Consider the following 24,122-nt stretch of genomic DNA (forward strand, 5'->3'; position numbering starts at 1 on the left):
GGTCGCCATCCCCTAAATGCTTGATTAATTGGTTGATTGTTGGATTAAGAGGGGTGTCTAAATACTGTCAATATAGGAGTATTATATTTTTGTTACCAATCATTTCAATTAAGTGAATCATCACAGCTCTCCTTGTGCATGCCCTGTGAACGTAACCTGGCTCTGCAATCAAACACTGAACAATCTATCAATATTGTAAGCATGTTTTCAAGACTCATTACATTGTACGTTCATAAAAGAGACATATAAATATGGCAGGAAGTATCCTGGGGCAGCAGTATTTTTACAATAAGTACTTTGGCTAATTTGTTCTAACATCAGCTTCATTATATACGCTGCATTATTGTGTACTGACCATCCATTCTGAGATTATAATATCCACCTTCTCCACGGGGAGGCTGATGTCTTCTATGCGTCCTTTGAGCAAAGTGATCTTGTCCTCCAGCTTGTTGGACCTGCAGTAAAGAAAATATTGACGTTTTACAAATCTTGGCAAACAGTATCATTCTTCAACTCGAGAGGACTCTTGTGGTTTCAATCCAAATCTCAAATGCTGAAAAATTTCATTGCAGGTCTGCTCACTCACTCAGCTTCTCTCACAGAGGGAAAGACTTTCTGTCCTGTGTTTCAGTGCACTGGGAGGGAATTGCAGTGAGATACAGAATAAGTTCAGAAAAGTGATCTACGTTCTTCAGCAATATATTTTATATTTCAGTGAAAGATGATGGTGAAAAACCCCATTAAGCACAAAAAGCAAAACAGTTAACACCGAACATATTAATTTCTAGATTAGTGTTTGGATGTATATTTTAGGTTGTATAATTTGACTTACACAAGCATCAAATTAACAGAGTCCATTGATTGGAGCTATTCAGGCCGATTTTATGTAGCGAAACACATATTAGAAATTATAAAAGAAAGTTGCTTTCATGTACTGACAACTCAAAATAATAATCACTGTAAATGATAAATGGAGGGCACTTATATAAACTCTTTACCTACACAATCAGTGTCCAAAGCGCTTCACAGAGGCTCGAGGTAGATCTGGACAAAAAAAACAGTACAGATATACTGTTTTGGATATTCCCACCCCTTCCCATGGCTGAATTATGGACGCAAACTGGAAAAGTGTAATCATGGGACCACAGAATGAGGTAGGAACTGTAAGATCACCTGGCCCATTTAAAAGATCCCTCCCTTCAGTCTGGCCATCCTGGATATCAATCTCTGTGAATATTCCATTATCATGACACCTAATGTTACAGAGGACAGAGCAATTACTCACAGCAGCCCAGAGTTCATTTCTGTAACAGTGATGCTTATCTTGAACAGTCATCCCCCTCTCTACCACTCTGCTCAAGCTGCTATCACATCCTTCCAGAGTCCAACCCCCCCCCCCCCCCCACACACACACACACATACACAATCCCGTCTTCACAACAGGGAAGCACTGTAAAGTCATTATTGGGGTAATTTAGAGGACAATGTCAGGGCTCAGAGAAGAGTCAGTGTCTGTGCCGCCTTGTACAGAAATGTATATGTGGTAGGGTGAGTTTAGGAGAGACAAAAGTTGTGTATTCAATCCCTCGAAAATGTGAAGGATATTTGTTCCTGAGCAAAAACAATCATTTTGACTTGACTTTAGCAGAAACTAGATGTAAATGGGACTTCTATATATTGTGTTTGTTTTTTTAAAACATTTGATTGAGATGTTTTCAAGATGAAATGGTGATAACATTTTCAACTCTGCCCCAATTTAAATTACTCTATCAAAACTTAAAAGACAAGCATACACAGAAATGCGACATTCTAAAAAATGATTTCCTTCTTATTTTATTGTGCATAGAAGCACCATGGATCAATAAATTTGATGCAGTCAAATAACAAAATGCACATCTTATTTTGGATGGTGGCGCAAAACCTGATTCTAAAATCTAGAAGCTTTCTGCAAGAAGATTTGATTAATAGTGAAATGTGACCCATTGCTGAGAATGGTCACAGTTTGGTTGGGTTGGGCTGGTTGTCACTGGCTGGGCCACCTCTTCCAGGCGGTCCGGTTCTGTCGGTTTGGTATTGTCAAGTAGCAGTCTTGTATTTATTTTTTAATTCATTTTATTTACTGCGAAGCACAAACAACATACATGCCTTTCATATCTAGTATCTCCTTTTATAGCCAGTACGAAGAAGAATCATCATCTTTTATTGTCATGAACATGCATCCATGCACACAAAATTTGTTCTCTGCATTTAACCCATCACAATGAACATATACACATGTTAGTGGAACACACTGGAGCAGGGGGCAGCTGAAGCGCCTGGGGAGCATTTCGGGGTATCAGTGTCTTGCTCAAATACGCCACAGCCGTGAGTCCGGGGATGTTGGCGGATGGTCCAGTCGGGGTTTTGAACCTAGGTCCCCCACGGTGGCAGGTGATGATCTTACCCATTGGGCCACGGCTGCCCTCACACAATGCTACATTCTTTTCTGGAAGCAGTGGCGTGTGTTCTACTGGAGCACAGCGGCGTGTCTCCTGGAGCCAGTAATATTGGAGCAGGGCGTGTCCTTCCAGGAAAATGTGCTGGATTCCTAATAATGTTGGGTGTTCCCTTTCCGGGTTGTCTCAATTGTAATTTATTTAGTCTTTTGTAAACGTGTTTCTGCTTTTGTTAATGTGTTTTCTGAAATGTAAAAGTGTTTCGGTTTTTGTTAATTTGTTTTCTGAAATGTAAAAGTGTTTCACCATTTATATTGTTTTGCACTTCCAGGCCACCGTACTGATTTCCATTGGTTAATTTTCATAAAACCTTCATTTAATACTTTTGTCAGATTTAAGTTTCTGTGACTACTGTAGGTTTTTCTTTCATTAACGGAGGGGTACCAACAATTTTGTCCATGTGTACCTTTCAAGGGTGTCTCCATTATGTAAAGTTGATGGGTTTCTTCTCCACTGACTGTCATATGTTTGGACCTATTTCATTAATTCATTTGTTTACAACTGTGGTGTGACTGATTCTTCTTCACTTGCTCCCCCAGTTGGGGTTTGAGATTGGTATGCACACGTCTTTTAACATGATCCAATTTAGAGTGGTTTGTTATGTGCAGTTGTCCAGTGTATGCTTGGGTTCTCCAATCCATTTAGCTCTACCAGAGACGGCACGTCCTTTTTCTGCTTCTTAAAACATTTTTTACTTAAAAGCCTTTACGACTGCCATTATTACAGTTATGTAAGAGTGTCTTATAAGCAGAACAACAGAGTTCGCTGAAGGAAAAGGACATTTCAATTTTACAGCCCACTGGCTCGCTGTGGGAGCAGGAGTTGGCATGCAGGGTGCATCTCAGGTTTGCCAGCGGTGAATGCCGAGCTCCGCCCTCAAAGGAACACACATGGCAAAGAGGTTCTGCTTTGGTTGTGACTTTATCACTCTTATTTCTGTGTGAGTCTCGTACATCCCCTTGCTGCTAATATCAGGATTGTAATTAAAGTGGCTTCTGTTGGTTGCGCAGAAGCATCCATCTCCTGTCTCCTCTCTGTAGCTGAAGTTTAAATGAAAGGCTGAATTTCTTCCTTCACAGTCACTTCCTTAATGGATAATGTCTAGTTTTTTTTAATGGCTGGAATTGATGGATTGTTCAATAAAATGCTCTGAATTGTGACCGCAAAGTGGATGTTTGAAACTCAACCTAACAAGTTATAATGGAATGAGATTGTTTTGTTGTATTTTGTGTCAACATATATACTAGAAATTATTTTTAGATGCTGTTACCAGGCTGAGAAGACCTACTAGCGAATACCCATTACAGCTGGGTATGTGTCCAGATGGTAAAAGACGTATGTGACTTATTAAGTGTGGCGGCGTTAATATAAATGCCATTAACCCTAAAGCCTGTCGAACGCTGTGCAACGTGGTCGAACCCAACTGGACCGAACCATCGCATAAAAATAAGAGTTGCCGACGTACCCCCGCACATTGAGCTATTGTTCACATGAACGCCCTGAACAGCGACCATGAATAGGTGTTTGATGCTGTATATAAAATATACTGTACTTGATCACATTTCTTAAACCATAAAAAGATAGATTAAGCGTTAAGGAAGAAGCAGGTTGTTAAAGAGGGTGTTGGTGAGAATTAAAGGAAAACTGTGGATATTCGAAAAGGAAACTGCCATAACCCATTAATTTGAACGTATATTCTGGTCACAAACTTTGCTTTTTCATGCACAGGCACATTATACATTATGAATATAGGTTAGTATTGATTTAAAACAACATTTGATACCTTACATACTATTTATATGGCTTGAGCCGAAGCCCTCTCATTCTGGAAAAAAAATGACTAAAATCATTGCCTGTTTCACTTCATTCTTCACTATTACCAACTTCAAAGGTTAATCCCAAATGCATCCTCCAGGAAAACATTAAGTACAATATTTTTCAGTTTTTTTTGGCCATTTCAGAATTTGAAATTAGTTTATTCTGTGTTGTGACATAATCCCTATCATCGCTCCATCGCTTAATACATTTAACATTAACATCCATAAACTAATTAGTAGGCATTACGCGATCAGGATTTTTGGGGCCGATCACCGTTAAGAAAGTTTAAAAAAAAAAAAAAACAATATCCGATCACAAGATGGAGCAATGTCTCCTTTTACATGACTTGTTCATTTATTGTATATACGTGTGTACAGTATACTGTATCCATCCATCAATTTTCTGTAAATCTTATCTTCACAAGGGTTGCGGGCGTGCTGGAACCGTCCGTCCCAGCTCAAATTATTCTCGAGCATTTTAGACAAAAGTTAAAACATCAATGACCTCTAGGGGGCATTCATGGATTGGCCACTGACATAAGTTTAGGTCAAATCAACATTACAACATGACAGAAATAATGGGTGCTAACTTACTGTAATTAAGTTACTTTATTGCAATTAAATTACTTTAATAAATACTGTTAATGACATGCTTCCTCTAACTTTCTCAATGTCGCAGCATGGATTGGCCACTGACATAAGTTTAGGTCAAATAACATTACAACATGACAGAAATAATGGGTGCTAACTTACTGTAATTAAATTACTTTATTGCAATTAAATTACTTTAATAAATACTGTTAATGACATGCTTCCTCTAACTTTCTCAATGTCGCAGCTATATGGACGGGTGTTGTCCAGAGTTTGAGTCCGTTTGACACTTTTCTCCCCCCCACCACTCTGCGTTGCTTGAACGCGGCATGCTCCTCATGTACATTCTTCAGGTGCTCGATCTAATTTGTTGTGTTGAAGCATTTAATAAACTAGCTTTTGGATTCATACGTGACGAAGACGCTGGAGTTAAATGTCTTGTGCAGAGCCCATCGATGACGTCATTGATCGGACCGGCGACTTATGACATGAAAGCCGATCAGCATAAAATGCTAATTACTGGCCGATTCCGATAACACCGATCAGATCGGCGTCAAGTCTAATAATAAGATAATTGTAGGCACGTTTCCTAATTAATACAAGATGTACTAGCAGATCAACGCTCGTCGTCGATGTTTCGTGTGCTTCCCGGTTCTGCTGGGACCACAACCAGAGGAGGGTAGAGTAGCCAAACATTGTACTCAAGTAAGAGTACTGTTACTTGACAATAATGTGATTCAAGTAAAAAGTAGTCCTCCAAAAAATTACTTAAGAGTAAAAAGTACACAGTAAAATAATTAGTGAAGTACTGAGTAAATACTGAGTAACTTCTGATTTTTTAACCCCAGGATGAACATCAATAAAAACAATTACAAAATAAAATGTGAATATGCAAATTCTGATATTGGTGTGTGCGCGTGCGTATGCAGTCAAAACGCCACAAAAAAAAACATCTGCAATTTACTGCAAGATGTTTTCTCCAGTTATAAGTGAGCTGAAATTATCACGTTTGGGCAGACAGGGCCAGACAAATGCTACAATACATGAAGGCTGTTTTTGTTCGTCTAAATGTAAACAAGAGTAGCGCGCCGTTGCCTTCATGGTAACGACGATCTTCCCAACATGGCCGCCACTTAGGCACGACAATCAGCGGAGTTGGCCTATCTCGTGTTAATACCATAGTTAATACTATGGTATTATCATAATTAATGGTGTTAATACCATAGTTAATACCGATGCACAGGAAGCCCAATGGAAGACGACGTGTGAGGTCATGTGACATTCTTGTGTCGTTTGATTGGTGAACTAGACAAACGCAAACAGCGCCCAATACGGAAGTCGAAGTCTCGCGCACAAAATAGTTGATAAATAAGCAATAATTCACAAATAATAGTAGCGAGCGACTTTTAGATCATTGTAATGGAGTAAATGTAGGGTTAACTCTTAACAACAGCAGCGGAAGTGTTTTTTCTGGCCTCGTCAACTCCTGTGACTTAATGAAAGCAGGTCCCGAGCCCACAGGCGGAACCTCAGGCCAACGAGCTCGCATATATTAGTCCGCCACGGAATAATATTCACAATTACATCTGTGTGAGGATGGTGGATGTGTGGAATGGAAATTGTTTATATTGTTTTGCACTTCCAGGCCACCGTGAATCCAATATTGCTTTTGAATTGTGGTTCAGAATTATTATTTATAAAAAAAAAAAAAAAAAAACTAACGAGACAGGCCTGGACAAAAATAATGATACCTTTAGAAAAGATAGAAAATAATCTGACCATTAGGGACAAACAAGGTTTGTCCTCTAATTAGCATCACAGGTGTCACAGTCAGTCGGCTTATTTTCAAGTAATCACTGTGCTGTTTGGTGACATGGTGTGTACCACACTAACCATGGACCAGAGGAACCAAAGGAGAGAGATATCTCAGGAGATTAGGAAAAAAAACAACAACAAAAAAATAGACAAGTACGTTAAAGGTAAAGGCTATAAGACCATCTCCAAGCAGCTTGATGTTCCTATGACTACTGCGTATATTATTCCGAAATTTAAGATCCACTGGACTAAAGCCGCCGGCACGGTGAGAGACTGGATAGTACATCTGCCTCACAGTTCTGGGGACCGGGGTTCAAATCCTGGCCCCGCCTGTGTGGAGTTTGCATTTTCTCCCTGTGCCTGGGTGTTTTTTTTTCCGGGCACTCCGGTTTCCTCCCACATCCCAAAAACATACATGGTAGGTTAATTGGAAACTCTAAATTGCCCGTAGGTATGAATGTGAGCGCGAACGATAGTTTGTTTCTATGTGCCCTGTGATTGGCTGTTGACCGGTTCAGGGTTTACCCCGCCTCTTGCCCGACGATAGCTGGGATAGGCGCCAGCAGCCCACAACCCGAGTGAGGATAAGCGGTGGAGAAAATGGATGGACTAAAGCCAACCTCTCTGAAGGTTGTCGCAGGTGGAAAATTTATGACAAATTGAAGAGACCGATAATATTAATGGTAACAAAAGAGCCCAGAACAACCTCCAAAGAAATTAAAGGTGAAAAAGGTGACGTTGTTTGAGCCAAAGTGGACTTCATGCGAGACGACCAAGGAGGACACCACTGTTGAAGATCATAAAAAAACAAGACTGGAATTTGTCAAACTGCATATTGACAAGCCTGAGTGAATGTCCTATGGACAGACGGAACAAAACTGGAACTTTTTGGCAAGGGACATCAGCTCTATGTTCATAGATGCAAAAATGAAGCATACCAGGAAAAGAACACTGTCCCTACTGCGAAACATGGAGGAGGCTCTGTTATGTTCTGGGGCTGCTTTGTGAAAGGTAGAATGAAATCTCAAGACTATCAAGGTAGAGCGAGAAATATGCTGCCAGTGTCAGAAAGCTTGGTCTCAGTCTCAGGTCATTGGTCTTGCAACAGGATAATGACCTAAAACACACAGCTAAAAACACCCAAGAATGGCTAAGAGCAAAACACTGGACTATTCTGAAGTGGCCTTCTATGAGCCCTGATCTAAATCTTATCTGTGGAAGGACCTGAAACATGACGTCTGGAGAAAGCACCCTTCAAACCTGCAACAACAGGATCAATTTGCTGATGAAGAGTGGGCCAGAACACCCTCTGAGAGGTGCCAAAGTCTCATTGAAAGTTACAAAAATCATTTGATTGCTGTGCCTCAAACGGTTGTGCAACAAAAGTTCAGGGTACCATCATTTTTGTCAAGCCCTGTTTCATGGTTTTTTTTTTTTAAAACAATTCTGTTGAACCACAATTCAAAAGCAATATTTGATTTTCATTGGTTAATTTCCATTAAATTTGTATTCATTATTACTTTTGTCAGATTCGTTATGTGACCACTGTGGGTTTTTCCTTTATTAACAGAGGGGTATCAACAATTTTGTCCATGTGTGTATGTAATTGACAACAAAAACATGTGACAAAGCTAATCTACGTAACAATTGAAAGCAATGGTTTAGTTTAACAAAAAGCAAAGGAAATCAGATAAAAAGTTGCAAAGAACACCACTCGCTTTCTCGTTTTATTGAACTTTTCCCCAGAAGGCATTTTGACATAAAACAGTAAACAGTAGGGGCGCAGACGTGATAGTAAGGACAGAGTTCTATTTGTTTTTCGAGAGGGAGTTATTGAACAAAATTTCCTTTTTTTGTCTTTTAGGCTACCGAAGAAACTGATACATAATTATATGTGAATATTACAAAATTGCTAATACAATTCTGTACTGATATTTTTGTGCAGTTCTCCAGAATATTTTGTATGTTTTTTTTTTGTTTTTTTTTTTTACAAAAACTGAATGTTGCTTAAAAGTCCCGACCAAATTCTCTCACCTGACTATATCCATGGCCAGGTAGATAATTTCTGATTGGTCAACAGCTATGACCTTCTTGGCTCCAGCCCTGGCAGCAAACATCGATAGTATGCAAGTCCCACAGCCGACATCTAAAACAACCTATAGGGCACAACATTTGTGAACTAGTAATTGTGTGAAAGATTATTCAAATATATAATCTTTGGACATCAGAGGCATATGGATGTGAAGTTTTCACGTTGCTGTGTATTCGTGTGTGGGTGTGAAGCTAGACTGCATATCACCAAGTAGGAGATGCGCCAGCATGCTGATTGTGGTTCAGTGGAAAATGCTATAAGTTCACTGTACAAAGTAAAGAGTGTACTACAAAAACCACAGCTTGGCAAACAGTATGATATAGGTACGGTGGGAAGAAAGACGCAACATGGTCAGAGAATGAGTGCTGGCCATGAATCCTTTATTTAACCTTGCAAACTACACACCAATAAAAACAAGGTAAACAACTTTGTTCTGGGTCTGGTAAGGATGAATTCTATTTCAAATAGTTTCGCGAACTGAGGTCCCACTATATATAATTCTCATCACATTTTTTTGGGGTACCGGGTACTTTTCATGTGGTTCATTTGGATGAGAGAATCCCACAAAGCTTTAAAAAAAGAAAAATTAACACACGTCCTCTAGAAATGAGGTCCCGTGCATCACACGGGAAGCTGGTCACCTCCAATTGTTTAATGTCCTAAAGCTCAAAGAGTAGCATCTCTTTCAAACACCAAACTGCTTCCTAAAAATTGTATTCCTAATGCAACACTTCCGCTGCTATTGACCTTTTAATCACATTTATTTTGTGGCTTTAGGGGGAACAGCTAATTTGTTCATGTATGCCACCACTGGTGTTAAATGCCTGACACCAGCTGTAGCGAGCATGCACTCATCTGTATGTAACACTTCCTATCTGTGTTTCCATTTTAGGGAGCTGCGCCTGCAGGTATCCCGCTGCCCTTATGGGCTTGCTTTGAGGGCTGCAGGCACAGCGCTGACACAACATAAACAAAACCTTTGTGCTCACCCGCCACATTTATGTGCACTCTGCCAAACAATCTTTGCAGTGCTGATATAAGAAAATCCTCTTGTATTCAATAACCCGCCTCCTCTGTGCCAAATGCTTGGCTCTGACAGGGATAATGTACATTCCCATCAACGCAACCTGCCTCTCACACTACCACACACTCAGTGCTCCAGTGCTCACCAGCAGCCCCCTATATAATGGATGGCCATGATATGGACCACTGCTTCTTGGGACTAACGACAATGGTCTTTGCTGGTAAGGGGATATGTGTTTTGTTAGTTGAAGCCTGTGTTTGTTATCAGCGCTTTGCAGTCCACATTGAGTGCACTAATAAAGTCACACAGTGGTTTAATCAGACACTATCATCGTATTAATGCCTTACATGAAAAATGCAAACTGTGTTTATTTTTACTGAAGGCCTGGCTGTACATTAAACAAGCTAATCTGAACATGCAAACTCACAGGCACCTCAATGACAGTAATTAAATTTCAACATTATTAATACTGCTGAGAGAATTGCACATTTTATGCAAGTGAACATTGTGCAAATATATTCAGTATGTACCTGATATATGTACTCTTTGCATTTTGGGATATTTATGTTGAATAGGCTCACCTTGTCTCTGAACACTTCAGGGTTATTGTACATGAAGTCACGGTAACTCTCAGTGCGCACTTTATCCTGTGAAAAGAACATGAAACATCCTCCATTTAAATTTGAGAGAGGAACTTCAAGATGGCTGTGAATGTTACCATGTGTATGTTCCTGTTTTATTGTTGCATATACGGCACACTGGATGCCTTTCAAGGTGGCTGCAAACATCAACTGAGTAACATTTATTTATGTTTATTATTGTTATTATTTTTTTCATGTTTTTGTAAAATTTTTATTCATGGACAGCACTTACGCTACAGCTGCTTTTTTTTTTATTTTTATTTTATTTTTTTTAAAGTTCTCTATGAATAACTGAGTAGTCAGAAGTTCTTATACCATTACCTTTGACCTGTTTGTATTGTCTTAAACTGTTCTTTTTTTCAAGGTGGAATGAATAGACAACATATGATTTTAAAAACAATTATTGGGGATACAAATTTAAATTATTTTGGATTTTTGCTAATTCACACAGGGTCAAATGTTCCTTAGTAAGTTTTATTGCGGTCAGAAGCTTCTGGTTTGATGTTCTTGGCAAAATTGGGTTTTATTTACATTGGTGGTTTCCTTGCACTGACCTGGCTTTTAAGCATATTTCACAAAGGTTCAATAAAGTTGAGTTCAGGGCTTTGGGAAGACCATTCCAGAAGTTAATGTTAGCAAGTGTTATCAATTCCAAAACCAAATTTGATGTTTGGGATCATTGTCCTGTTGGAACACCCAATTGCACCCCAGTTTCAGTTGTCTAGCTGTTAACTTGTTGAATTTGAAAAATTTGGAGATAGTCCTACTTTTTCATTAGTCCATCCTCTTTGTGTAGAATACCAGTACCACTGGCAACAGCCACAGAGCATGATGCTACCACCACCACCACCACCATAATCGATGGTTGGTAAAGTGTTCTCAGATTCATTTTCATACATTCATTGGGAAAAAAAAGCCTACACACCCCTATTTAAATGGTAAGCTATTGTGGACTAAAAATTACATCAAGATAAATGATTTCAAAACATTTTCCACCATTATTGTGACCTATGACCTGTGCAACCTAAAAAAAATTAAATCTTTGACAGGGAAGTAAAAATAAACAACTGAAATCATGTGACTGCACAAGTTGGCGCACGCTCTTGTACCTGGGGAAGTGGCTGTCTTTAGAATTAACCATCACATTCAAACTCATTAAATGGGAGTCAGCAGCACACCCATGCCACCATTTAAAGTACCTCTGATTAACCCAAAATAAAGTTAAGATAGTATGCTTTTCCTGACATTTGTGTAGTCACATCTTACAACACACCAGACATCTGCTCTCATTGTGCAAATGTATCAGTCAAAGAATTTTTCAAGGCATTAAATATACCATGAAACACAGTGGAAACTTTCATTATCAAGTGGATAAAATATAGCACAAAAAGTGACATGAACAAGTAACTGGACATCCCTCCAAAATTTATGAAAATACGAGAAGAGAACTAGTCAGGGAAGTTGGCAAGTATGAACAGTAATATTGTAGTAATAATATTAGTAGTAGTAATATTTCTGGCAAGAGAGAATCTCCTGTATTTCTTCATACTGTTCTGTGAAGAAGTATTGCCCCCCTTCTCAAATTCTTATATTTTTGCATAGTTTCCCCACTTTAATGTTTAGGATCATCAAACAAATGTAAATATCAGACAAATATAACCCAATTGAACTTAAAATGCTGTTTTTAAATCATCGTAATTTCATTTATTAGGATTGCTAAAGCTTTAGGATTCCAGAGAACCATAGGGAGAGCCAATATCCTCACATGAAACAAACATGGGACAGTGGTGAACCTTCCCAGGAGTGGCCGGCCTACAAAGATTACCTAAACAGAACAGCAATGACTCATCCAGGAGGCCACAAAGGAACTCAGGACAACTTCCAAAGAACTGAAAGCCTAGCCTCAGTTAAGGTCAGTGTTCATGACACAGCAATATGGATGAGACTGGGAGAAAATGGCCTTCATGGCAGAGGTCCAAGGCGGAAACCACTGCTGACCAAAAAGAACATAAAGGCTCGTTTTAATTTTGCAAAAAACATCTGAATGATGACTTTTGGGAGAATATTATATGGACCGATGAGATTAAAGTTGAGCTTTTTCGAAAGTGTGTGTTACATCTGCCGTAAATGTAGCACAGGAAAGGCCAAAAGGGCCTGATAGGACTCCTCCTTCAGCTTGACGGCCTCCCTCACCGTTGGTGTCCACCAACGGGTTCGGGGATTGCCGCCACGACAGGCACCAACCACCTTACGGTTATAGCTCCGGTCGGCCGCCTCAGCAATGGAGGCGCGGAACATGGTCCACTCAGACTCGATATCCCCCGCCTCCCCCGGAACATGAGCAAAGTTCTGTCGGAGGTGGAAGTTGAAACTCCTGACAGGGGATTCCGCCAGACGTTCCCAGCAGACCCTCACAATACGTTTGGGCCTGCCACGTCAGACCGGCATCTTCCCCCACCATCGGAGCCAACTCACCACCAGGTGGAGATCAGTTGACAGCTCTGTCCCTCTCTTCACCAGTGTGTCCAAGACATGCGGCCGCAAGTCCGATGACACGACCATAAAGTTGATCATCGAACTGCGACCTAGGGTGTCTTGGTGCCAAGTGCACGTGTGGACACCCTTATGCTTGAACATGGTGTTTGTTATGGGCAATCCGTGATGATCACAGAAGTCCAATAACAGAACACCGCTCGGGTTCTGATCGGGGGGGCCGTTCCTCCCAATCATGCCCTTCCAGGTCTCACTGTCATTGTCCACATGAGCATTGAAGTCCCCCAGCAGAACGATGGAGTCCCCAGCGGGAACACTCTCGAGCAAATAAACATTAACTTACAATTTTATGGCTACAACACTTTCCAAAAAAGCTTCATAATGCGCCACACATTTTCAATGGGAGACCGATCTGTACTGCAGGCAGGCAAGTGGCAGCATATGTTTCTCTAAAACCTGTATGTACCTTTCAGCATTAATGGTCCCTTCACAGATGTGTAAGTTAAGCATGCCATTGGCACTAACACAGCCCCATACCATCACAGATGCTGGCTTGTGAACTTTGCGTCCATAACAGTCGGATGGTTCTTTTCCTCTTTGGTCCAGAGGACACGACGTCCACAATTTCCCAAAACATTTTGAAATGTGGACTCATCGGACCACAGAACACTTTTCCACTTTGCATATGTACATCTTAGATGAGCTCTGGCCCCGAGAAACCAGCGGCGTTTGTGGGTGTTTTTGATAAATGGCTTTTGCTTTACATGGTAGAGTTTCAAGTTGCACTTACGGATGTAGCGCTGAACTGTATTTACTGACATAGGTTTTCTGAAGTGTTCCTGAGCCCATGTGGCGATATCCTTTACACATTTATGTCGGTGTTTGATGCAGTGCCGCCTAAGGGATCGAAGGTCATGGGCATTCAATGTTGGTTTTCGGCCTTGCCGCTTACATGCAGTGATTTCTCCAGATTCTCTGAACCTTTTGATGATATTATGGACCGTAGATGATGAAATCCCTAAATTCCTTGCAATTGTACGTTGAGGAACACAGTCCTTAAACTGTTCGACTATTTTCTCACACATTTGTTCACAAAGAGGTGAACCTCGCCCCATCTTTGCTTGTGAATGACTGAGCAATTCAGGGAAGCTCCTTTTATACCCAATCATGGCACCCACCTGTTCCCAATTAGCCTGTTCACCTGTGGGATGTGGCGGCCCCGTGGCCAACTGGTTAGAGCGTCAGCCTCACAGTTCTGAGGACCCGGGTTCAATCCCCGGCCCCGCCTATGTGGAGTTTGCATGTTCTCCCCGTGCCTGAGTGGGTTTTCTCCGGGCACTCCGGTTTCCTCCCACATCCCAAAAACATGCATTAATTGGGGACTCTAAATTGCCCGTAGGCGTGACTGTGAGTGCGAATGGTTGTTTGTTTCTATGTGCCCTGCGATTGGCTGGTAACCAGTTCAGGGTGTACCCCCCTCCTGCACCTATACATAATTCAGAATGTTCAGCTTCTGGTTTTAATACCTCATATATGCTAAGGGCCACTTGAGAGATGACAGTTGTTCATGATTTGCAAATCATTGTCTTCTGTTTTTATTTCTGTTTAACACAACGTCCTAACTTCATTGGAATTGGGGTTGTATGCCAACGAAAAATGGTGTAGTGACGTCACGGAGCTCAGTACACACTGCAGCCCGGATTTAGAGTCGCTGTTTTTGAACTGTATACCATTCTACTCGCCTGATGAGTTTGCATCTTTAATTCTTGCCGGTGTTTACATTCCTCCCCAAGCTAACACGAATGCCGCACTGCTAACGGTTGCTGAACAAGTAAACGAAATTGAAAAGAAAAAAACACCAAGACTCACCCCTCATTATTCTTGGGGACTTTAATGAAGCTGAACTCAACCACGAACTCCCTAAATACAAGCAGCACATCGATTGTCCTACCAGGGAAAATTAAATTTTAGACCACTGCTATACTACACTAAATAACGCATACAGTGCCATATCTCGTGCAGCTCTGGGCTCGTCTGATCACTGCTTAATTCACTTAATACCAAAATACAGAAAAATAAGTGTGTGAAGCCTATGGAGAAAACAGTGAAAAAGTGGACCAACAAAGTGTAGCGTGTATTGGTTTGGATGAAACAATTAATTTGGAAAAAGATACGAAGGAATGTAAACTCGTGCGTTCACCTCCGGTTTAGTCCGATTTACGCTTTAATGTTAAAATCAAACCAATTTGTCTCGTAAAGGGGCACCAAGTCACTTTTTATATTTATTAGAATTTAGGAGAAAGCGACGACAAACCTTTTATCAACTAAAGGTTGCTACATTTTATGAAGTACAAGTTCTCAATGACAGAGGCTTACTTAAACTCAAAACACACAAAACACAACAAAGAGTGGAATTTTTTGGAATATTTAATGACATCTACACAGGATCTTGAGGGAAACACACACAGGGGTGTAACTAAAAGAAAATAACTAATAATGGTAAAAACATAGAAGTACGAAAAGAGAAATACAAACAGTGTGTTGGACTAAAGTTGAAAACGTGTTTAATGTGTCCAATCCGGAAAACAGAGAGAGAGAGAGGACAAAATTGGGATTTTGTGTGACGCTAGTAATTTCCCAGAAATTATTAGGCACTAATATTGTGCAGTCTGGCAAACACTGGTGTGTTACAAACGACCGTACATCAGTTGGTAGGTGGGTTGGTCTGTCTCAGGAAGTACAGAGACAGGTTTGGTCGAAAGAGAAAAAGGACGCAGAAAAATGAAACAAAAACAAGAGGCGGAAGACGAAAAATTGCTGTTCGTCACGCCTCGTTGGGAGAATATGAGGGGACACTCTCTCACTGCCTGGGTCCGGGATCCGCTAGCAAGTTCAGAAAACTCAGATTTGGCTGGGAGCGTATCTGGTAACTCAGCAGCAACTGTTCTGGAGGCTTAGCAGCGGCGATCCACGGAGGCTAAGGAGCCGGATCTCCATCACCAAGGCCCGCGGTTGACGAGCTCTGTGCCCGAACAAAGAAAGGGGAGGGGGGAAGGGGGGCCGAAGGCCACCGCGTAGCTGGGGAGCTGATAGCAAAACCAAAGAACCAAGAAGAAGCCAAGAGCGAGGCTGGCAGTGGGAGTCAGGGGTTAAATACCACCAAAACCACACCCATCATCTTGAATCTAGTCTACAATTTTGACCCATAAAATGGGTTTAAAATTATATATTAATATAAAATACTCCCAACTTTGTACTCTCTGCTCACAGGTGAAGCATATAGAATGACTGTTTATACTTTAGTCTTGGCAAATCAACTGCTTATGGTTCAAATCACATTTCATGCTGCTTTGAGTCAAATCAAGAAACAGTTCTCATAATCTCGCAGCTGCGCTTACAAAGTTGATACACTGACACAGACATCAAGGCAGAGATTTGGAGTCTTCGTCAGAGTTCGTAAAATATCAAAAGTGAAATTTTTCTTTGGTTAAACAACTGAATGGAAGTTCACGGGTTGCAGTACACTCAAACGCCAGTGGGTGGCGCCTTGCGTGCACATTTGTCACGCTCTCCCTTTTGGCTGCTGTCAGTTCAGACGAAGAAAAGGACTATTTGATGACTGTAAACCAAGATTTCGAGGGGACCTGCTAATTACTTTAGGGTCCAGTAGGAGTGTTCTTGTGGTAGTCTCACAGCAGAGCTGCTTGGAAGAATGCAATTTATCAAGCTGTGGGGGAGTCACTGTGACACCTCAGGTTGCGGGGAGTATGTCCGCTATAGAAGCAAAGATAGAACTTCAAAGCTGTCTAGACTGCGAAGACTCGAGTGTCTTTGAACATTCTGCTGGCAGCCTGGATGAATATACGGACACTGTCACATCCTACTTTCTGTAAAGAGGTGTGTGTACCAACAAAGTCATTTCACACGTTCAATAACAACAAACTGTGGTTCACTACCAAACTTAAGTAACTTCGCCAGGCTAAAAAAAGACGCATATCGAAGTGGGGGTAGGGCCCTGTATAATTGCGTTAGAAACCAGCTGACGAAAGAAATTAACATTGCCAAGAGAAACTGTGCAGTAAAGTTAGAAAAACAGTTTACCGCTAACGACTCTAAATCCGTCTGGCATGCATTACAATCGCTAACCAATTACAAGCGACCAACCCCCCAAGCTGAGAACATTAAAAAACTAGCCGACGACTTGAACACCTTACTCTGCAGATTTGAAAAGGACACTTCCTCACCCCACACCCACCCAGTCGCACCACCGACCACCATCACACCTCTGACTTCTGCGTTGACCATCCGCGAACAGGATGTGAGATGCATCTTCAAACTGCAAAGATCAACAAAGCGGTAGGCCCAGACTGTGTCCCCCCAGCCTGCCTCAAAGTCTGCGCTGACCAGCTCACTCCAGTCTTCACACAGATCTTCAATAGATACTTCGATCTGTGTGACGTACCATCCTGTTTCAAACGCTCCACCATCATCCCAGTCCTCAAGAAACCTGCAATCCTGAGTCTGAATGACTACAGGCCTGTCGCCCTGACATCTGTGGCCATGAAGTCCTTTGAACGCCTCGTGCTGGACCACCTCAAGAGTATCACAGGTCCCCTGCTGGACCCCCTGCAGTTTTCCTACCGAGCAAACAGGTCTGCGGATGATGCAGTCAACACGGGACTGCACCTCATCCTAGAACACCTCACCGGCACGTGGACTTCAGTTCTGCGTTCAACACCATCATCCCCGAACTCCTTTCCTCCAAGCTTCTCCAGCTCAGCATCTCGCCTGCCATCTGCCAGTGGATTTACAGCTTCCTGAAGGCCGGAAACAGCAGGTGAGGCTGGGGGACACCACCTCATCCACACGCACCACCAGCACCGGGGGGTCCCAAGGTTGTGTCTTCTCTCCGCTGCTCTTCTCTCTCTACACGAACGACTGCACCTCAACGCACACTGTCAAACTCCTGAAGTTTGCAGACGACACCACAGTCATCGGCCTCATCAAAGGCGGTGACGAGTCTGCATATCGACAGGAAGTGGAGTGGCTGGAGTTGTGGTGCAGCGGACACAACCTGGAGCTGAACACGCTCAAGACTGTAGAGATGATCGTGTACTTCAGGATCCTTCGCCACAGCTGCCCCTCACTCTGTCCAACTGCCCTGTGTCAACCGTCGAGATCTTCAAGTTCCTGGGAATCACAGTCTGTCAGGACCTGAAGTGGGAGAACAAGATAAACTCCATCCTCAAAAAGCCCACCAGAAGATGTTCTTCGTGTGGCTTCTGAGGAAGCACGGCCTGCCACAGGAGCTCTTGAGGCAGTTCTACACAGCAGCCATCAAATCAGTCCTGTGTTCTTCCATCACAGTCTGGTTTGGTGCTGCTACAAAAAAGGACAAACTCCGACTGCAACGGACTATCAAAACTACTGAAAAGATTGTCGGTACCCCCCTACCCACCCTTAAAGACTTGTACGCTCCCAGAACTAAGACAAGCGCATGCAAAATCCTCTTGGACCCTCCACATCCTGGTCACCACCTCTTCCAGCTCCTTCCCTCAGATAGGCACCACCAAACAATGCAAACTAAAACAAGACATTCCAACAGCTTCTTTCCTCTTGCCATTAACTTCTTAAACAGTTAACTTTAAAATTCCATTGCAACATGCTGCCAATTTTGTCTTGAGTTTTTTTGTCACATCTCTGTCGGGTCAATTATACATTACTCATGCACTCACTGCACACGCTGCACTATTTGCATATGTGTGGTTGACCAATACTGGGCACTCATCAAGACCGATCGCCTACCACCGTGGGGGACCTAGGTTCAAGACCCTGACTGGACCATCTGTAACATCTCCTGGACTCCCGGCTGTGGTGTCCTTGAGCAAGACACTGATACCTCGAAATGCTCCCCGGGCGCTTCAGCTGCCCCCTGCTCCAATGGGTTCCACTAACGTGTATGTGTGATGGGAAAAATGCAGAGAACAAGTTTCGTGTGCATGCATGCATGTTCATGACAATAAAAGGTGATTCTTCTTCTTCTTCATGTGCCTGAGTAGCATCTGCAACATTTGCAAAAACGACATTGTCCCAGATTATCACACTACATTTCACTTTTATCTATATCACTTTAAACTGCAGACATTTCCTGAAGTCTCTGCGCCCTTTGCACAATTATCATTACACCGGACTATTGTTCTATTAGTCATTTCCAACTGCTCTAATTGCTTGCACCTTTTTGCACATTGTCAAAAAATAAATAAAAATTGTACCGGCATTACCACATTATTGGTAACCGTTTATTGCTCAGGGTCTGTGTTTTTTATGTCTTTATGTCTCAAAAGTATTCTCTGTCAATTGAGTCTGTTGTCGTTCTAGAGTGGCTCCAACTACCGGAAACAAATTCCTTGGCAAATAAAGATGATTCTGAACATTAAAGTGGGGAAACAATGCAAAAATTTAACAATTTGTGAAGGGGGCCAATACTTTTTCACATCACTATGTCTGGGCTATAGTGTAGGGTGTCATGACAGAATCACCATCTTACAAAGAAAAAACAAAAACATACACTTGAATTCTCCAAAATGGATGTGAAAAACGGAAAATGTGTTGTGATCCAATGAAACCAAGGTTAAACTTTTTGGCCATCAATCCTAAAATTGATGGCCAAAAAGGGCAAACAGAACACTGTTCATTACCAAATGAACACCATACCTACCTTTTATTCAGACGGAAGTGGGGCCAAAGTGGGTGGAATTATGAACAGTTCCAAATACAAGTCAGTATTAGCTCAAAACCTTTAGGTTTCTACTACAAAGCAGAAAAGCCTACTAGAACATTAGAACTTTATTTGGAGTTGGTTGGAGGAACTTTTAATGGTGGCAGTGATGCGCTGACTCCCATACAACAAATCGGTTTGACTGCAATTGATTAATTCTCAACACAGACATATCCCCAGTTATAAGAGGTTGTGTGCACGCTTATAAACGACATTATCTCAGTTACTTTGACTTCCCGTTGAAAATATTTTTCCCCCACTTGAATTACAGGTTATAGGTCAATTCTAGGTAAACGTTTGGAAATGATTTACCTTGGTCTCATTTTTTATGTCACTTTTTTTGGCCTATTAGCCATTTTGTTACATTAAAACCTCTAATTTAAACAATTTCTTTATCTGAACTAAATTTGATGGCTCTGCACAAAATAGTTTAAGTGAAATAAGAAATTAGGGGTCGGACTTTAACATTAATTGCGATTAATTATTGACAAACAAATTAATTTGTTTAAAAAATTAATGCACTTTAATCACATTTTGTGTTACAAACAACACAGAACCAATGTCAGTGCACAATTTCCTGGTACACCGATTACACTGATGCACATGTCAGAGCTCGGCTACCAAAATAGAGGAATTGGATTAAACAGCGTTGCTTGCTCTAATGGGAGGCATATTTCATGAAAAAAAAAATTACCCAATGGAAGCCTTGATAAGCGTGGTTTTGTGCAAAGAAGAGTTTTCATACTACCAAACCACTTTAACCCTCGGACATGTGATCCAACTTTTCAACTGCCATGGAAAAACCATTTAAAGGCAATAATACACGGACAACCAATCGCACTCACTTTCACTGAGTGGGAACTAAACCCACGCTGCCTGCACTGAAGTCAGGCGAATGTAACACTAAACCATCAGTGACTTACACATACATACATCATTTGACTTGAAACCTTTGTGCAGGTCCATCATGTGAAATTCAGAATAAAAAAAAAAAATTAAATTAGAGGTTGCAATGTAACAAATAGGCAAATTTAAAAAATAAAATAAAAACGAGGCATTGTATGTCACTTAATCACGTGTAATGTGTGATTAAATACAATGAAGATCCTTGATAAGACATGTCAATGTCAAAACAACCAAAGATTAATTCATCTTCCGTACCACTTATCCTCACTAGGGTCGCAGGCGTGCTGGAGCCTATCCCAGCTATCTTTGGGCAAGAGGGTTTAATTTCATTTTGAGGTACACCCTGAAATGGTTGCCAGCCAATCGCAGGGCACATTTAAACAACCATTCGCACTCACATTCACACTTACGAGCAATTTAGAGTCTTTAATCAATCTACCATGCATGTTTTTGGGATGTGGGAAGAAAACGGAGTACTGGGAGAAAACCCACGCAGGTACGGGGAGAACATGCAAACTCCACAAAGGAGAGGCCGGATTTGAACCCGGGTCCTCAGAACTGTGAGTCAGATGTGCTAACCAGTCATCAGCACTTGAATGTTGATTTTCCACAACCGCTTTCAGAGATTAGTGGTGTAGTTTAATTTCCTCTTAAACAACAAATGTCTCTTTAACACAGCACACTTTAGTGAAACCGTTCTTCTGAAACTAACCTCTGCTATTTATTACTAATTGGTAAATATCTATAAAACGGGGTAATTTAAAAGTTGTGGAAGGAAAAAAAATAAATAAATCACATTGTTTTCCTTACTTTCCTAAGGCTCTCCCTTTCCACATACACACAAAGTGCGTCAGAGGCGATTCACATCAGCTTGACGTGCACAAACGAAACACAAAAGGTAAAGCTCTGCAGTCCAATCAGGATCGCGGACAGGATATGTGCAAGTACTGCAGTAAGAAAGACACACAGCCTGGGTGTCTGACAGACATACATCTCAGCCATCTGCACTTTGACCTGAGAGTGCTTAAGGAGTGTAAAAAATTATTTCAATGTAGTGACAGTGTCGGTGTCTCACATGGCAGCTTACTGCTGACTTGACACTTTCAACAAAACATCTTATCCTCAGTATGAATGGGTGCATACTGAATGATCATTTGTGTTCCTCTTTAAAATTGTGCGGCAAAGTTGCCCACTGCAGAGCGTGCTGTGGTGCAGGGCAGTGGCTCAACAGACAGGAAACGGCACCTGCAGAACTAGCTTGCCTGTCACACAGTGTTTGTATGTATTTAATTGTAAGATCACACCTTGAGCATCTCCTCGTGAATTCCATAATGACCATATGAGCTGAAGTAGGCTTCGTCCTCTTCCTCGCGAAGCTCAGCCACACTGCACAGGTTAGTGGAGGTTCCAGTTTCTGGATTCAGCACCAAATCTCGGAGCAGCATCCTTAAGAGTATGCAAGATAAATTTGAGTTTTATATTTCATATACTAGGAGGCAGAGCAAAAGCTGTGGGTAGAAAGCACATTCAACCTTTACAGCTCACAGGACATAGCGGTAAATGGAGCAGATGAGAGGCATTTATCTTTGGAGCTCACTTTTCATTCACCCATCTCCTCCCTCCCCTCTCACTTTCTGTAATTTTCCCTTACAGCCCCCTCTTCCAACCCCCATGCTCACTTTAACCTCTGTGCTGCAGTGGAATTTTCCCTTCCTTGAAAACTTCTTCTACATGGTAGCGTTGGCTGCTAAGGTATCTGAAATATTGTGTCCCCCTGCTGGCCAATTTGTCATGAGTGACAGGACCCATCAAATGTCAGAAGAAAAATAAATAAATAAAAAGAGCAAAAGCACAGCTCTTTGGAAGAAAGATTGAAACAAATTCAAATAGAAGCCGGACCTAGGGAAAAATATAGGATATTCAATTTAAAAGAGGAACATGACTGACTTTAGTTGATGCAGATTTTCAAAGGATTGAGCCACAGCATCCTCAGCAAAAGTAATCCTCTGCAGCATTGCCTCATTGGACTCTGATGGCCCGCATGTTGATGCAACCTTCCCCTGGTGACCACACAGATCCTCAGGGTCTACAAAGAATAAAAGAGATTATTAAACTGGATGGGTAATGGCTTGTTTCAAGTCATCATTTTACTTCATCAATTCCGTCATTTGTGATCAGTCCAAGTCCATTACAGTGGTTTTAAATGTTTTTATATTTGTCATAGGATGTAGAAGGTTACTGAAAAGGAAAATTATAGTACTTCACCACATAATTTTTTTTTAAATCGAATACATCAGTGACCAAATGGTTAGCATGTTTGCCTCAAAGTTCTGAGGTTTTGGGTTTAAATCTCAGTCAGGCATTTCTGTGTGGCATTTTCTTGTTCTCCTGCTGTCGAGTACTACTGGACATTTTCCTTGTTGGGGTTTTCTCCAGGTAATCCAGCTTTGTCCCACATTCCAAAAATATGCATGTTAGCACTAAGCTAACTGATGACTAAATTGTCCATAGGTATGAATGATTGTTTGTCTAAATGTTCCCTGCGTTTGACTGGCGACCAGTGTAGGGTGTATAGACTGCCTCTTGCCCAAAGTAAGCTGCGATAGGCTCCAGCTCAGCTGGCTGTGACCCTAATGAGTCACAAGCTTTAGAAAATCGATGGATGAATGCACACATATAAAGGCATCTGCACATACATATTAATCTCAGGCAGCACAAAATAACCACACAAGTGCAAGGATTTCTTTCAAGAGTGGTTACATGTTCATTCAACATTCTCGCAGAGACAAGTACACTGAAAAGGAGGCACCCAGTAGAGCCACAAGTTGAGGCTCTACCTTTCTGTGCCACAAAGCCGTGTTACCATATTTTCACAACCATAAGGCGCACTGTATTAAAAGGCAAGGTCTCAGTTACAGGGTCTATTTCTGTATTTAACATACATAAGGTGCACCGTATTATTGGGCGCAGGCATGGTAAAACATACGGTAGCATCTTTAGCCTCCTCTGTTACGTGCACTCTTCCCCCTTTACGTCCACATGCTGTCCTCAGTCACGTCCGCCTTCCTCTATATAAGCAGCGTGTCGGCAGGAAATGTTCCCAGTCAGTCAATCTGAGTGCTCATTAAAGTCACACAACAACATTTACAGATTTTGGAACTCGGTGCACACATAAGGCGCCCCGTCCACTTTGTAGAAAATTTAAGACTTTTAATTGCGCCTTACGGTCGTGAAAATACGGTAATTAAAAAGTATAGCTTTCATTGAAAAAGACAGCAAAAAAGGAACAATAAGTACCAGTTTGCAATAAGGGGTCATCCTGTATAACTGGCTGGAGGAAGTCTTCACTCTCCCACGGTAAGGAAACATCTGGCAGCCCGATGAGATGTGATGGATCACATTTCTGGGAAAAAAAAAAAGGTCATGGTATCGCAAAGCAAAAGTGCATTGTAAACTCATTCATGAACCAG

General features: G+C 41.5%; 1 protein-coding gene across 4 annotated transcripts in view; it reads right to left on the reverse strand.

Annotated features, from left to right (window-relative positions):
- prmt3 (protein arginine methyltransferase 3) overlaps positions 1 to 24,122 on the reverse strand; it is an 88,285-nt gene that overhangs the window by 59,939 nt on the left and 4,224 nt on the right. For 3 of the 4 annotated variants that reach the window (XM_061670104.1, XM_061670106.1, XM_061670102.1), the window contains 6 exons: positions 23,950 to 24,055; positions 22,600 to 22,738; positions 21,957 to 22,098; positions 10,416 to 10,481; positions 8,753 to 8,874; positions 356 to 455 (listed from right to left, as the gene is read on the reverse strand). In XM_061670104.1, coding sequence (XP_061526088.1) covers positions 356 to 455; positions 8,753 to 8,874; positions 10,416 to 10,481; positions 21,957 to 22,098; positions 22,600 to 22,738; positions 23,950 to 24,055 — 675 coding nt within the window. The remainder of the gene's footprint in view (positions 1 to 355; positions 456 to 8,752; positions 8,875 to 10,415; positions 10,482 to 21,956; positions 22,099 to 22,599; positions 22,739 to 23,949; positions 24,056 to 24,122) is intronic. The other variant, XM_061670105.1, reaches the window with a different exon arrangement.

Source organism: Phycodurus eques, chromosome 2, assembly GCF_024500275.1.
Source record: "Phycodurus eques isolate BA_2022a chromosome 2, UOR_Pequ_1.1, whole genome shotgun sequence".
NCBI lineage: Eukaryota > Metazoa > Chordata > Actinopteri > Syngnathiformes > Syngnathidae > Phycodurus > Phycodurus eques.